The sequence below is a fragment of the Panthera onca genome, chromosome A3 (genome assembly GCF_046562875.1).
Source record: "Panthera onca isolate mPanOnc1 chromosome A3, mPanOnc1 haplotype 2, whole genome shotgun sequence".
NCBI classification, from domain to species: Eukaryota; Metazoa; Chordata; class Mammalia; order Carnivora; family Felidae; genus Panthera; species Panthera onca.
In genome coordinates, this window is record NC_138341.1 from 56,404,273 (window position 1) to 56,419,591 (window position 15,319).

Genomic DNA, 15,319 nt, shown 5'->3' on the forward strand with positions numbered 1-15,319 from the left:
AGAGGTAGCAAAGAAGAGGGGGAAGAGGAAGAGAAGAGATCACAAAGGTATAACCTGTGAACCAAACTCACAGCAGCATTCTAAACATCAAGGGAGATGCATAGAATTGCAACTATTTATACAAAGCTAGCAAAGTATTAAGAATGAATACAAGGCTAGGGCATTTGAGATGCCGGTTTTAGTGGCTGAAATTGTAATTAAACCGCAAAGAGAAATGGACGCTAAGATTGGCCTTGACACTAATTACCAGAAAGAAAGACATTTATGCAAATGTCTCAGAAGCCTGAACTTCAGCCATTCAGAACCTCCCCCCCACCCCACCCCACCCCACCCCCTTGAGTTTGGGGGTGAGGGGAAAGCAAAAGGAAAAGAGGCTAGAGAAATTACCTTCTCTAATTCCAACAGATGAAACCTTAATACTTGTATGGCTTGAATCATCTGCAAAGATACAAAAAGAATGAGCACCCTATTCCTAGTTTGCAGAAAATTGGCTGTCACAGCTCTAGCATCTCCAGCCTACCCCCCCCCCCCCAGTAAATAGAGTTATTTTGATTTATGGCAATAACACTAAAAGTTAATAGCAGTGACTGGGTACCATCTAGAGGTTTATATTTCTTAAGGAGAAAAAAAATAGCTAAAACAACAACAAAGCATCTAAGTAGGGATCATAAACACTCTCCTCCCCCATGGCTCTTCCCTTTCTCAGCCCCACTGGCCCCACCCCACCGAAAGGGCCACATCCCTGGACTAGATGTTTCCAAGTAAGGAGTGCACGGAAAATATTCCAAACAGTCCCCCAGTTGTGGCTTTTCACACTGCAAACTTTCTGCTGCTTTCCTCACACCTTTCAGGCATACTGGTGGTTTGGGGGCTCTTGCCCAGTTGCTGCCCTCGTGACGCGACTTTGAGGGCTGGGAAGTCCGCAAAGTTTAAGCACATACGCTGACAAGCCCGGAGATAAATCCCCGCGCTGATTAGAGCTGTGCTGCCCGGCTGTCATAAAAAACAAAAGCTCGCGTTTCCCCGCGCGGGCTTGCCCGGCCCCTCTCGAGATGAATTTATTTCCCCGGGATCTTGCCTGGGACCACTTGTCCGTGGACAGAAACGTTTGCAGCCGCCTTGCAGCTACGGGAAGACCCGTCTAGAAACCTTGGGGCTCTTTAAAGCAAAGCTGGTGGCTTGGGGGGAGGGGAGATGGGGGTGGGGAGGTAGGGGTCCGCTCTTACCAAGTTATCCAGTTCTGGATTAGAAGAAAATAGAGGTTTTTCTGCGCGAATCTAAATACAAGTGAGAAGGGGGGGGGGGGAGAAAGAACATTTGAAATCTGGTCGCTTTCCTGGTTTCTTGCCTCATTACACTGTCGGGGGCAAGATGTAACCTCCGGGAAGGACTCGGTGACACCGAGTGCATCCCTCGCAGAAACACTTCAATGTGAATCAAATAAGCCAACAACAAGCCCAGGGCTCAGGGTTTCTTCCACCAGCAAAAGTACGCTTCTAGAGGACGCTGCCCTGCTCGCCAAGACCAAGGCGGCTACAGCGTGTAGGGTTTGTGATTTTATTTTATAGAGTGGGCTTTCTGCGTTAGGTTTTGGAGCGTGAGTTGGAAAGCCTATGGGTGATTTTGAGTCGTCCGCAGACACTCATATAGGAAGAAAACCCTAGGGTAGATGTCACAGGCATGGCTTAGGGTGGACTAATTTGCTGGTTACTTTTGAAAATGTGCTGGATGGGGGAGGGAGTTTCTCTTTCTTTCTTTTTTCTTTTTTCTTTACTTTTTAAACATATATTTTGCTGACCTGTTTGGCGAACACGGCTATATCTTCATTGAATGACTCTGACGAGCAGACGTCCCCGCCCGCCACCCCCGGCTCGCGGGGGGTACAAGTAGCTAATTCACATTTCTCAAAAATCAGTGCTAAGAGAGGGAAGAGGGGGTGTCTGCAAGAAAATACAACAGTCACAAACAACACAATGGTTAGTCCGGAGTCAGTGAAAAAGGCGCCCAAGAAAAACAGCCAGAGGAGCTCGAGGCAGGGACCCTCTCTCTGATTTTGTCATCTACTTTTTTCCTCCCTCCTCCCCGCCCCCAGGTGACTGCTCGCCTCCCCTTCCTCCTAGGCCTCCGAAACCGGAGGCCCTAAGCCAGGGACCTTATCTGAGGGTCGGTTCAGCCTATCTGGCCGGAGAAATTGGTAACATTTGCTAAGAATAAAACCCAAGCGGTTCCAGCAGCCATTTTGAATTAAGTTTCCCACCCCGACAAGCCCTCGTCCCTCCGCTGCACATCTAGGACCTGGTGGAGAAGAAAGGCGCTGGGCGCAGGGGTCGGGAGGGCTCGTGCAAGTGGGTTCCTCCAAGGCAGCCTCGCGGAGCCCAAGACTCGGGGGACCTCGGTGGCAGGCGCTCAGCTAACTTGGGGAAGGGACCTCTGTGGCTGCGGGCCGACTGTCAGCGGGCTGCGCCTACCGATCCCGGACCCCGCGGCCCTCGGAGAGCAGGAAGCCTCCTCCACAGCTCCCTGCACATGTCTCTCCCTTAGTCAATGGCCCCCACTACCCGCAAAAGAAAAGTTCCTTCAAATGTCCCTGCGGTAAAGCCTTTCATTTTTGTCTCTACGGAATGGCAAAGCAGCTAGTATTTCCAGGGGCCTAGATGTCGCTTATCTCAACCCATAAAAGAAAAAAGAAAAAAAAAAAAAGCTTCTCCTAATGCTCAAGGAGGTGTCTCAAGTCTTTTATTAGCTCTCACAGCCCAGCCGGAAATTTAACAGTTTGGGGTCCTTTTCAAAGCTTCCCCAAATGTTCTGTCCTGGAGCCTAAGCCATTTGCAGTTAACGCTGCGGAGAGAACGCTGGGATTTCAACCGGCCCATCGCACAAGGGACCAGGAGATAAAGCAGAAAGGGTTCGCAGCTGGGGAGGGTCGGGGTTGCCGGATATTTTCAAAAGAAGACATAAATAGAAATAAAAGTTGCTGCAAAGTAAAAAGAGGTCCCCAAATTCATGAGCACACAGTAGGCACAAGTGACTTTGGAAAGATTTTACCAGCCCAGGGTCTAATCGACTGGCCTGGGAGAATACGGTGTAAACCACAGTCTGAAAACCACATTGGCCTGACAGCACCCAACACCTACTTCCAGATCCTTCAGGCTTCGCCTTTGAACACAAAGTACTAAACCGGCTAGAAGTTTCTTGATGTCTATAACAATTCAGAGCGAGCTCTCTCCTTGCCTACGGTGGTCAAACTCCCTAAATGCAAAGCATGTTCCCCCTTGCCTGACCTGCAACTGTCCTCCCTTGATTTTTATTGTGCGGCGGCCGAGCCAGCATAAGGTTGCTGAGTAAACTTAGCAAGTCAGAACAATCAGTGGCTTAAAAGATTTTCCCTTAAACTAAAAGTTTCGTTCCAACACAAAGGCGCCTACATTTAGAAATCCCCAACGCTCTCCCAGCGAAGCCCAGCAAGCGAGGACTCCAACCCGCTGAACTACAGAACCAGGGTGTGAGAGGGGACGAAGGACCTTTGGCAACTCCTCCTGCAGGGCGACCCCTTCGCCGGCACGGCCTCGGCGGAGCTGGACGCTGGGCAAGCGCGGAGCGTGTGTGGAGATGGGGGGCGTCCGGGACGGCAGGCCGCCTTCCCAAATCCTCCATGCAATGCGAATGAAAAGTTACCGAATAATGTACCTCCAATCCACAGAGCTCTGGCTTTCCTTTTACCAAAGGCACAGGGACACAGAGGAAACATCGCGTCTCTACCACTTAACCTGCTGCCCGTCGTACCTACCCATAAATGGCATCTTTATCTCTCTTTAAAGCGTCATTGACGGAGGAACCCATGCTGGGGGCCATGGCGTTGGTGTGAGCTGTGTGCGGGTACTGATGCGAGTGCAGAGGAGGCCCGTGGTTCAGGTGGTGGACCGGCTGCATGGACCTGGCCGCATGCGGGTCCCCATACATCGTGGAGGGGATGCCTACTCCATCCATGCCCCCGTAATGGGGTAAATCGTCGTACTGCATGACAAACAGGAGAAAACAAGGTTCAGAAGGCCAGGCCGGCAAATGGGGAACCGGCAGGGCATGGAGCTTATATAATGTCAGTCCAGCTGGATCCTTCAACCCAGAATTCAGTGGCCTTGCATCTCTCAAGTTGAGGGTTTTTATTTTAAAAATAATTTCTAAAGTAAAAATCCTAGGATTCTCTGAGTCTCAGCTGAGATGAATGGTCTTGCCCTAACTTGTGTCCCTATCAACTAGTTCAGAAATTCAGGATCCTTTGGCAAGGAAGGAGGGAAGAAAGAAGGAAAGAAAGGGAGGCATTTTCCCAGAGGGCGGAAGGTAAAACGTGCATGTCTCTAGAGGAGGAAATTCAAAATCACAATAATAAAACGTGCCAGGACAGTGCAGCAAACCCGCCTAGTTTCACAGCCCCTTCCCATCAGGGGGAATTAAAAAAAAAAAAAAAAAAAGTTACGATGGGAACAGCTAAGCTAAGCACATGAATTCAGACAGGCTTCTCATTTTATTTCTCTGCCAGCGTGGGGTTAAGGCAGTCCTGCAAGACCCTGCATTTCCTTTGCTTTCCAAGACAAACTCTGCTAGATTACACAAAACTAACTGGCCTTCTCATAAGTGAAACTCAGAGAAAGGTAGTTTTTCATGTTCATTAGAGCTGAATTTAGAATTGGGCAATTTTCCCTCAAAGTTAAAGGAAATCTATAGTTGGAGCAGTTATTCTGTTTTCTCCACTGTTAAGAACTTTTCCCCCAGACTAAAAGTCAATGAGGCAAATGTAACTCATCAGGTGTAAATTCAAAAGCAAATGCACGTACAACCCCTATCTTCTTTCTTCAGAAAAACTACTTTCATATTGATTGTCATTATTTTGGGGTGCAAAATTTAGCTATTTAGATTTTTCTCATTGCTTCATCCCAGGCAAGTTCTTTTCCCAAGAATTGGAGGCACGGAGAGTGAAATGATTTTCAAAGAAAAGAGGAACTGCCACTTTCATGTCCTTAAAGCCAGAGGTGTGAAAATAGTTTGGAAGAACGCTGACATTTGCCTGAACCAAAGGAGTAAAGAAGAATGTGTCAGCCTAGTAACTTTCTTTTGCAAACAGGGCTTTGAGGGCCAGGACGCAAATTATGCAGGGAAGGCTTTCTGTAGACCCCCCTGTCTTTTAAGAAACTACCTCAGTTGGGTTGTCATTGTCTCACTTGACTCTCACTACATTTCCATTCAAATAGGAATATTGGGGAAATTAGTATTGCATTTTTAAAGTGAGTCGCTGTGTGCTTAGTATCCAATTAGTGAAGGGCTTTTCTAACAAAAACTTTCCAAGTATTACCTTTTATAAAAATCCATGCACATTAAAATCACTTTTAAAAGATGAATGTTTTCCGACCCCAAAAGCCATTACACGATGACAAAGTTATTTGCTTAAAAAAAGCTAAATACTTCTAATGATATTAAAAGATGAGCATAAGCAGTAACACATCAGAAGTTTCTAGCTGCTTATTTTACTTTAAAAATAGCTTTAAACTTCTGCTCCCTGAACCACTCACTTTATAGCATTAGGTATCTAGCGCCTTTTGTTTTTGTTTTTTAAACAGATGATTGCCTGAGCTTGTATTTTTATTTAGATAGCTGCTGGTTAGGATTCTATAGAAAACTTGATTACTTGAATTAATTACATGTAACATACATAAGTCTACAAATGCACTGAATAAATTCTCTCGCTTTAGGCCACGGCTTTAGGAGCCTCATTCAAAAATACAGAGAAAAAAGGAAACTTTTTAGCAGTGTCTTTCGGCCACGTTTCAATTTAATCTCACATTTGAGTTCCACAATTGTTTTTTAATACGTACCCTTTGCGCCATCGGCCTCCCTGGCTCCCTTCCTACTTCAACTTCTAATATATCCTCTTTAAGGCCAGTGTGAAAAGAAACAAATAAGCAAACTCCCCCGGAAAAAAAAAATGTAAAGCACGACGAAAAATCCCTTAACGTCTCCAGCAACGTGAGCTACTGGTCCCAGATCTTCGGTCTACGGGACCTGAAGCAAAGCGCCCGAGTCACTGAGCATAAAAGCGCTCCGTTTCCAAGACAGCAGCGGGGGCAAAAAGAAAAAAAAAAAAAAAAAAGCAGATCTTCTCTCCCCCAAAAAATCAGTTTAAAAAAAAAAAAAAGAGCGCCCCTCAGACCCAACTACCAAATCTCATGGCTTTCTGCCACTCCGGCTGTCAATCACAGGCGAGGTTGTCAACGTGGTGAATGAATGATCATCCGCTCTGTCTTCTTCTGGTCAGAACACCTCAAATGTTAATATTCAAATGCACAAAGCCCTAGCGCTCGCTTCCCTTGAATCAGTCCTAATTCCTAATCAGTTTCTCTCTTCTCTCGCTCGCTCTCTCTTTCTCTTTCTCTCTCTCTCTCTCTCCCTCTTTGCAACTGCTGCACTGGAGGGAGATTAGAGGAGGAGGGTTAAAAAAAATGTCTGTCTGAGTTTGTCTTAAAGGAGCCACGATCGATGCTGCCCGCTTGCAGTCCCCGTGCGTGTGTAAAGTGTGTGTTGCACAGGCGGAGAGGTGGATTCCGACCAGAATGCTAGAACCCGGAAGTAGTGGTGGCCATAACAGGTCGCGTCTTACACAATGCATTGGGCTGCAGCAAGTAGGATCCTCGGCAGGGGTGGGTGCGCGAAGCGAGCTCTGGCCGCACTGGAGAGGCAGAGAGACGCTCCATTAAATCGCACGCCCAGGCACAAACACACACACACCCAGGGCACACGCGCACAAACGCGGGCAGCAGCCCCCGGCCGCAGCCTTTATTTTCCGTATTCTTTTCTCTCCCTCCCCCTCCAGACTCTCTCCCCAAAGCCGACTCTCTTGAAATAAATTGGGAATAAACGCCGGGCAGGCAGCAGCAGGAGTTATTTTGCACAGGGCTCTGAGCACAGACTTCATGACTTTCCTCGAAATTATTGGGGTCTGCCAGTTTTTTCGGGGGCAGAGGGGGCTAATGCAGAAAGTATTGGATTCTCAGGACGGACCACCCCAAGTAGAAAAGTCAAACGGGGAGACAGAAGACTGAGCAGGAGCAAGGCTTGGAAAGGCTCTGCTGAGTCCCGAGAACGTGGGGTGAAAAAGGCTGGGGCTTTCTGCAGCTCCAGCTTAGAGTTGCTGTCAGAGGTGGACACCCGGCCCAAGGAAAGGAAATGCTTGCATTTTCTCACTTTGGGATCTGGACACCCCCGCCCTCCACCTCCTAGCCCCGGAGGCCCCCAGCCCCAGCCCCGGCGTCCTGCGCGAAGTGGGAGAGGAAAGGAGGGAACAATGAGCTGAGAGCCGGGAATGTGCCCCCAGCGCCTGTTTACAAACACGAAGCTATTTATGATCGCCGGAAAACGAAACCCGACGCGGGCTCGGAGCAGCCCAGACCTCGCGGGTGGAGCCCGGGCCAGGGAGACTCGGGGAAGCAGGCTGTTTCTCCGACCCTCTCTGGGAGAGGCAGCTGTGCGCCCAGGGCGCGGCGCAGCAGGGTCAGCGCGCTCGGCTCCGGCTCCGGCCGCGCCGCCTTTGTCTTCGAAGCGCCGAGGGGCTCCGGCCTCGGCAGTGCTCGGGCCTGGAGGGACCCTGCTCCCCAAGCTCGTTTGCCCCGCGAAGCTCCGCGCTCTCCTCCCCAGCCCTTCTTCTCCTCACCCCGCTTTCCTGTCCCCAACCCGGCTCAGGGAAAACTCCCAGTGCCAAAGAAAAAGAAATTCACTTCGGGAGCTGAGATTTCAGACAAAAACCTGCCCCTACCCACAACTCAGAGGCTCCAACCAGCCACTGATTTTAACTTTCTCCCTTCAAATACCTATTCTCTGGCTTAACAACAACAACGACAACAACAACAACAACAACAGCACAGCAACGAAATCCTCTCCTTATTCTCCCACTCTAAGCTTGCCTTTTATTATTGTATTTAGTGGTGTTATTTTCGTTTTTATTTTTCTGCGCGCCCGGCTCTATATGCCGAGATGGCTCAGCCACAGCAGCTCAACCAGCGGGTTGGAAACCTCACATCCTCGAGCAAGGCTCGCAGCTCGCTCGGCTCGGAGCAGGATTTTTTTTTCCTCCCTCCAGCTGAAACCTCACAGAAAACTCCCCCTGCGGTCGACTGGAAAATGAGCTCACCCAAATCTCGGTAGGCAGCCGTGGAGGAGGGCTCGGCCAATCAGGGGGCGCTCCTGCCAAGGCGGCCGCGCATTGGCTGCGGGGAAAATCAATTATCAAATAATCGATCAGCAGGGAGCTTCGATCTGCCGGGAATGCAAACTGCCAGTCCCGATTCCCGCCCTGATGGTGGCCAAAAGGCTGACTCCTTCAAAGCCGTCGGCCGCTAGTTCCCATCGCCCCCACCCCCCATCCCACTTCGCCAGCTGCGGACCGAACCGTCATCCCAAAGGGGGGTGTAGATAAGAGAAAGAGTTTTGAGAAAGATTAGGGGGCTCGTATCTGGAGAGGTTGTTTGGACAAGGCTAGGAGCTCTCAAATGTATTGAGGCTAACTCTAAATGCGCAAACTAAAAGAGAATTTGCATCAGTTTGAGAGGTAGGACTCAAGTTTTTGTTAAGTGGGCTTTCAAGAAGCCAGAGACACTGGGCAAGCATCAGAACATATATCTGGAATCAGGTTCCCTCCAGCACACGTAGCCTCGCTGAGCGATGTCTATTCCTTTAGTACTTAGCAGGAGTCAACGCCCAGTCCCCCCCCCCCCATAGTGGAGTTTTCATAAAGCCGAAGCAGCTCAGCCTTCCCAGCCTCCCGCACACCTCCCCAACGCCGACACCGCACTCCCCCCGTGTGCACCTAAAGGGCTGACACATTCACCCGAAGCCTTCAGATACACTTTGCCTTGAAAGAGCTCCGACTGTTTAAAAAACATCCTAGGATCCGCATCATTTGCATCTCTCTTCTTTCTTCCTTTCTCTCCCTCCCTTTCTCCCCCCCCCCCCCCAACTTTAGGATCTTTAACTTTTTTCCATCGCAAACATGGGTAAAGTTTTTGGGTACCGACGCCCCGGTACATTACGCAGGAGGTTAAAGCAGGCCGCGTGTCAAAGCCGAGGGGATCCAGGTGAATTACCAGCTTCTTTACGCCTTTGCCTGACACTCCCACCCCCACCCCGCTCGCCCCAACATGAACTTGGAAACCGAACTTCAGGCCAAGATGGAACCTCCCGGTCTCCGGAAGGCGATTTCTCTGTTTAGTTCGCGGGAAGCTGCGCTGGCTGGGCCAGGCAACGCAATCCTTTTCCAATTACCGGGAGGACCAAACTGGGCCGGCAGCCTGCAAGCCCTCTCCGAACCCCAGGCGGCTTTGGCCCTCACCTGCGCCTTCCGACGGCTGCACGCGGACGTGTGACCACTGCAGTCCAGCAGGCCAGGCTTCGGCGCGGCTGGCTGTAGGGGAGGGACATAAGGGGGGGGGGGGTCAAGCCAAACCTCGATATGGGTACATCTACGTTTATGATCCTTAAATGAACTGCGAGGGAAATGGTGTAAGTATAATTTAACGGAGAGAAATTTACTGCGAAATACATTTCGATGATCATCGTCTTTAAGAGTCCTTAGGGGCTCTCCAGCAAAGGCTTAAGTAACCGGTTTGGAGTTACCTCAACTCTGCGGCCATGTTTTCAAATTTGGAAAAGGCCAGTTTTGGTAAAGATTTCTTTGACAATGGAGTTTATTTTGTATTGTTGCTTTTTGGTAAATTTGTTTTCTAGCAGAGATGAAAAAAGAAGGTTCAGGTAAGTCACTCCTTTTCAAACATAACCAAAAACTTCAAAGCAGTTGGAAAACTATTGTGAGCTTCAACCATGATGTGTCAGGTTACCATAAAAGTACTTTCAATTACCTACACACAGGTTTTCCTCAAAGAAAGAGATAGTTTGTGTTTGTTGTCTTAAATAAACTCTTTATAGTTTTAAAAAGTGTCTTCTTTCTTCTCCCCCCACCCCTTTTCCATTTATAACTGCTAACCTAATGCTACTCCTAGGTCTTTATAAGATTGATTCTGGACAATCAAGGGACTAAAACACTTTTACAATGTAATTACAGTAGTACAAATTGTTTGCCCAAACCTCATTCTGGATAAGGATTTTACAATTAGCAAACAGTTATTACAGTTGGGGCTTGCTGAGAGAAATTGCACAGAGGAAGTCTAGAGTTGTAATATAGTAGCCATAAAAAAAACCCCTCCTTTAGCAAGGCAGCAATTAATCATCTATTAAAAGGAAAAGGCAAAGGGATAGTTCTAGGTATCTTAGTAAACTACTACTGATATTTATACCTGTTCTGTGATAGCACCTATCCCTAACTTATTTCAGATACTTCCTTTTTGAAGTAATAGCACATTTATTTTGCAAAAACTTGGCCTGGTGAAGGGTTCTGGCACTTGCCCGTAGCTCTCGAGACATGTGCCTTCCATCCTCAGCTTACTCTAAACATCCCACAACATCTTCCCAAAGATAGAGAGCTAAGACTTTAAAGGGGCAGGCTGGGGCCTAGGTCTCTATTGTTTAGACCTTCCTAGCAAGGAGGCATTTAAAGCAAGTGGTGCCCCTTTCCGATGTTGGTACAGTCCTTTTTGAGCACTCCCCTCTAATTTTCTGTTCTCCTATAAGGGATTGTGTCTCTGAAAAGACATATATCCTGAATTAGGCTTTTGTCCCCAAAGTTCACACTGATGAGTCAGCTCCAAAACCCTCAGAAATTAAAGAGGCATCTCTTAAGGTAAAATGTGTGTGTATTTGCCAGCCCAGAATAAACAAAAGACTGTTAATCAATTGAGTTTGGCAGCTGTGTTCACAGAATGATAAGAGTTTATCATCTGCCACCTAACTTTAAGATGCCTGTTAAAATGTTGTGATTACTCCTTAGGTTGTCCTGTGGTGCAGAGGCTTGGGGTTTGTCCTTCAAGAACATTCATAGTCTGCATCTCAACCCTCCACATTAACATTTGCATTTCAAAAAACAGAAATAGGAGGAGGGAAAGACAGTTTGAAGAAAATGGATTTAAAATCTAGTAGAGATAATAGAGGAATGCTTGAGATAAGAGCCTGGATGTGATATGAGAGAGGTACCAAGAAGTCAAAGCTAATGAATAGCTCTGAGAAAAGTGAAATAAACTATTTAGAGGTCTATAAAAGGGGGAACCTGGTCAGGTGATGTGAAAGGGGGTTAACTGAGCGGATTAGGGAAGACGTTAATCATGTGCCCCAAAGCCATCTGGGCTAGAAGACCTCGGAGATTTGTTTACTGCATTTTGCTTCAGAAAACAATGTCTGGGTCCAGTTCAGAAGTCAATGAGAGGTCAGTTCAGGCTCTCCAACCATTGTGGGGAAAATACCTAAGTCACTATATTCTAACTGGATAATGCAAAAGTTAAGAAAAAAAAATTTTTTTTAAGTAGGGGGAGAGTTGTTTTCATTACTACCTTTCTATTTCAAATCATTAAAATGCTTTGGTCTCCAGAGGGGGAAAAATTACACTGGTTAACATAATTACTAGCTCTGACATTTTCAGAAGTTATAGAGGTCTTTTATTAATTAAATGGAGGGCTTAATAAAATATTCCTAATAAAATTTATGGTTGTCTTAAAACTTTCTAAACAGTGCTATAAATTCTTAATAAAATTAACTGGGAAATGAGTTATTAGCCCACACTTTACCCTCCCCCCCCAACTTCTACATAAGGAGCGGCTGTAGAATGAAAAAGGGAAATAGAAGCCTTTTAGTAAAATATAAATATTAGCCAAAGACACACATTGCTTTAGAAGATGTGAGCTTTCAACTAAGTTATTTCTAATGGTTTCATCCTCCAATATTCCCCCAAAGCTACTCACAACAAAACTTAGAAAACTCCTTCCCCTTCTCTACCACATACTATATATGCGTGTATACGTAAGCTCATTTGAAATACAATGCTTGATTTTCTGGTCTGAGTTTTGTGTTAAGTTTAATAAAAAGCACAGATGCCTCATGCAAAAGTCCAATATAGGACTTCTGAAGGTTCGGAGAGTAAATATTTTATCAATTCAAAGATAATTAAAAATGAAATGTCTTATAATTTCTCTCAGTATAATTTCTTTAAAGGTAACTTTGAAATAACAAATTTCTCAACCTTCAAGCTCCGCATTTATAACAGTGGTGCATTATCTGAAGCAGCATTTTGTTGAGCAGATATACAAAACTTTTTTCATATCACTACGTTTTAAAACCTTGGTGAGTTATCTTAAGTTTTGAGATACTTCTCTGCTTCACAGATACAATACTGGCTGGTTGGCTGTTTAAAATGAACAGGACTCTCAAACATACTTCAACCAAATAAAACAGCCTTGGTGGATTTTTCAGCTTCTGAAGGCTTGATCTTTTGTGCCGTCTACTGGACAATGGAAAAACTACAGCCTCTATGACAAACTTTTCTAGTCCAGTATTGGGGGAGGGGGAGGAGGTAGTGGCAAGAGAGTATGATTTGGTGCTAGTAAGTCGTAGGAGAGGATAACAGGACCCAACCTAGACTCATGGGACAGGTTTTGTGGTCTAATCACATCTATGTTTTCATATCCAAGTTTAGGACCTTATATTAAGCCCAGGCACACCTAAAGGACTTGACTAAGGCAAAAGGCTGTATTTAATACAACTGTATACGTGTCTGAGTACACAAAGTTGGCTTGGGAATAGAAAGAAAAGATGATAGGACAAGTTTAGCATCTCTGAAAAACAATATTGTTGGTTTGCTTCTCTCTGAGTGTGCATTCGCTTGACAGTCAAGGTAAAAATATATCTACTGCCTAGATAATCGAAGATGTACAAATTAACTCTTGGAATTTGAAACATGATGTTCAGTAATCAAGAATTGTACTTTGAGGAAGAGGGGAAATGAAACTGGTAATTAGAAAACTTTTAGTGCCGTTCTTTTTGGCAATCTTGAATGAAAATGTGAAACTTCAGTGTTTTCACTTGGAGACCACATGTGGGAGAAAGTGGGTGAAATTCATAGTCAGATGCCTTTATGTAGCAGAGGCTGTTTGATGATCTATTAAACATTTAAGAAATATTGTATATATTTTGGTCATGATTAAAAAAAAATATTTATGGAGCCCTAGCATTCTGGAAGCTTTGTACAAAAAAAAATCTTGAAGCTAACTTTGACCTGTTTGATATTGACATAGTTTCTGAATAATAATTACCTTAGAGAGGTTATTTTGTGACTTAAGAAACAAATAAACAAAACCCAACACCAATAAAATGCAGAGAACTCAAGACGGTTTTGGTGGAAGAGACATAAACTTGGGTGCAGGGCTCTTGCAACTGTTCATCTGCTTTTCTGAAGTTAAAAATTCTTTAATGCATTTTAATAAAAACTACTAGCACATGACTAGTTATTAGGGTGACTTTTAATAAAAATTGAAGAGTGAAAAGGAGACAGCTTTAGGACATTTTATTGATGCATAAATATATTTCAATGATCTACTTCAAATATACATTTTGATGTGGCACTATGTCAGAATGACTTTAAAATATTGTATTAAATATAGATATATCAGAGAACCTGAACTGACATTGCCTACTTAAAGCAGTGAGATTTCTTGCACTGCAGTGTGACAGAACAGGATGGTTTCAATTGTGCTACCCAGATGGAGGGGGTGGTGGTGTGGCGATGGGTATCTTTTAAGCTTTAGCATAATCAACTGAACTATGTGACAGATTATTACTTTATGAGATGCTATGTGGAGCCATTGGTCCAGATGAAAACAACAAGGACAACCACCACCCTACCCACAATCGCTAGAAAACATAGATAATTCTTACAAGAACCAATCACAGTTGATGTATTTTAAACAGCCGAGTGCTGTGAGAGGTCTGGGGAAAGTGCTCTAGTCACCAAAGGCAAACATTTACCTTTCAAATAACAGGATGAGCCAGAACGGTCTTGACTAGCATCCATGTTCGGCTGGATAAAGGGACATATTTTGCAAAAAACCTTCAGGCAAAACAAAACAAAACAAAAACAAAAAACCAACAACAACAAAAAAACACAAAAAAACCTGATTATTCATAAATAAATATTTTAACATTTCACTGACTTATCTAACGAATAAGAAAAACATCGAAGGCTTCCTGCAGTTCAGAAAGAATTCCAGTAGCCTGGAAAACACAGAAGGAAAGAACAAGAAGCCCAAGGACGCCTGCTGAGCAGTGATTCACTTGTGAATATCTGAAAACGTACTCTTCGTGCCCTTATTTAAAAATGAAAAATAAATATCATCCTTCCTTGTCTTTTTGTTTTGTTTTTAATTAAAATCAGACTATGGTTATGCTTGCTAAAAAGCATAATTCTTTCCAGGGGGTTTCTGCAAGAAAGGGCCAGTTTGAAAGCTTATAACTAATGGCAGAAGTGGACGTATAAGCCGCAAACAAATCGTTTCGCAGCGGAGCCCACAGCCCTGAGAGACGCCCCTTCTTGCGAGCTCATCAGGATAACTTCATTTACTGGCAGGTCGGCGGCCACTTCCGGGACTCTCTGTCGAGCGGTGTCCTTTCACCGCGGAGTCCTCAGCAGGGCTGCCCTGTCACCTGTGTGTGTTGAGGTGGCGGGTCCCCACGGCGCCCTGCAACGCAGGCTGGTCCCCGCGCCCCCAGCCACCCAGAGCCCCGGGCCTGTCTGCACCCCCGGGCGCACGGACTCCCCGGGCTGGGTGGGGGACCCTGCAAGGTACGCTTCCTGGGGGTGGCGGCCGCGGCCTCTGCTCACACCTGGCTTGACGCAGGGGTGGCGGCCTAGGGGGAGGGGTTTGGGAGAACCTGTTCCCCGGGGACCTCGAACCATCTGGAAAAAGCAAAGGGTGAAAAGGCCCCCCTCTCCTGCCAGGGTCCTCCTCCCCCGCCATTTTGGACTCTGCCGTCCCACCTTCTCTTTGGGGTTCGCCTTAGCTTCTGCCGGAGCGAGTGGGTCAGGCCTGGGCGGCGGGGGGGTGTCAGGCGGAGCGGGAGCGCGAGGACCCGCAGACCCGCGCGCCGCGGCTCGGGGCCCCGGCCTCTGTCTTCCGCTTCTGCGGGCTCAGCACCCAAGGGCGCCTTTCCGCATCTGGACTGGAGGACCCCGGCTCATCCCACCCCTCGCCCCTTTAATGCAGTTCCGGAAGCCTCTGGCCCCCGCTCCTGGACGGCTCTTCCCCGGGGTGCCGCCCTTCTCCCGCTTCTTCCTCCGAGGCCAAATGTGCGCTGCAAGTCTGTTTGGGATGCGGGAGCCTTTGGGGACCCCGGCCCCCGT

The 15,319-nt window shown here is 46.6% G+C and overlaps 1 protein-coding gene and 1 long non-coding RNA gene across 3 annotated transcripts in view; both read right to left on the minus strand.

Annotated features, from left to right (window-relative positions):
- The window catches only part of MEIS1 (Meis homeobox 1), a 137,315-nt gene extending 131,208 nt beyond the window's left edge, over positions 1 to 6,107 (minus strand). Inside the window, exons 1-5 of one of the 2 annotated variants that reach the window (XM_081795271.1) lie at positions 5,868 to 6,104; positions 3,788 to 4,014; positions 1,799 to 1,940; positions 1,227 to 1,277; positions 388 to 438 (exon numbers count right to left, since the gene is read on the minus strand). In XM_081795271.1, the coding sequence (XP_081651397.1) occupies positions 388 to 438; positions 1,227 to 1,277; positions 1,799 to 1,940; positions 3,788 to 4,014; positions 5,868 to 5,879 (483 nt within the window). In that variant the 5' untranslated portion in view covers positions 5,880 to 6,104. Of the gene's footprint in view, positions 1 to 387; positions 439 to 1,226; positions 1,278 to 1,798; positions 1,941 to 3,787; positions 4,015 to 5,867 lie in introns of both variants that reach the window. The other variant, XM_081795272.1, reaches the window with a different exon arrangement.
- Positions 6,108 to 6,603: 496 nt separating this feature from the next.
- On the minus strand, positions 6,604 to 15,061 carry LOC144615933 (uncharacterized). The gene is made up of 4 exons (XR_013554664.1): positions 14,957 to 15,061; positions 13,948 to 14,029; positions 9,374 to 9,445; positions 6,604 to 6,718 (listed from the first exon to the last, which is right to left on the minus strand). It is a non-coding gene; the product is annotated as an uncharacterized LOC144615933 (long non-coding RNA).
- Positions 15,062 to 15,319: the final 258 nt, after the last annotated feature.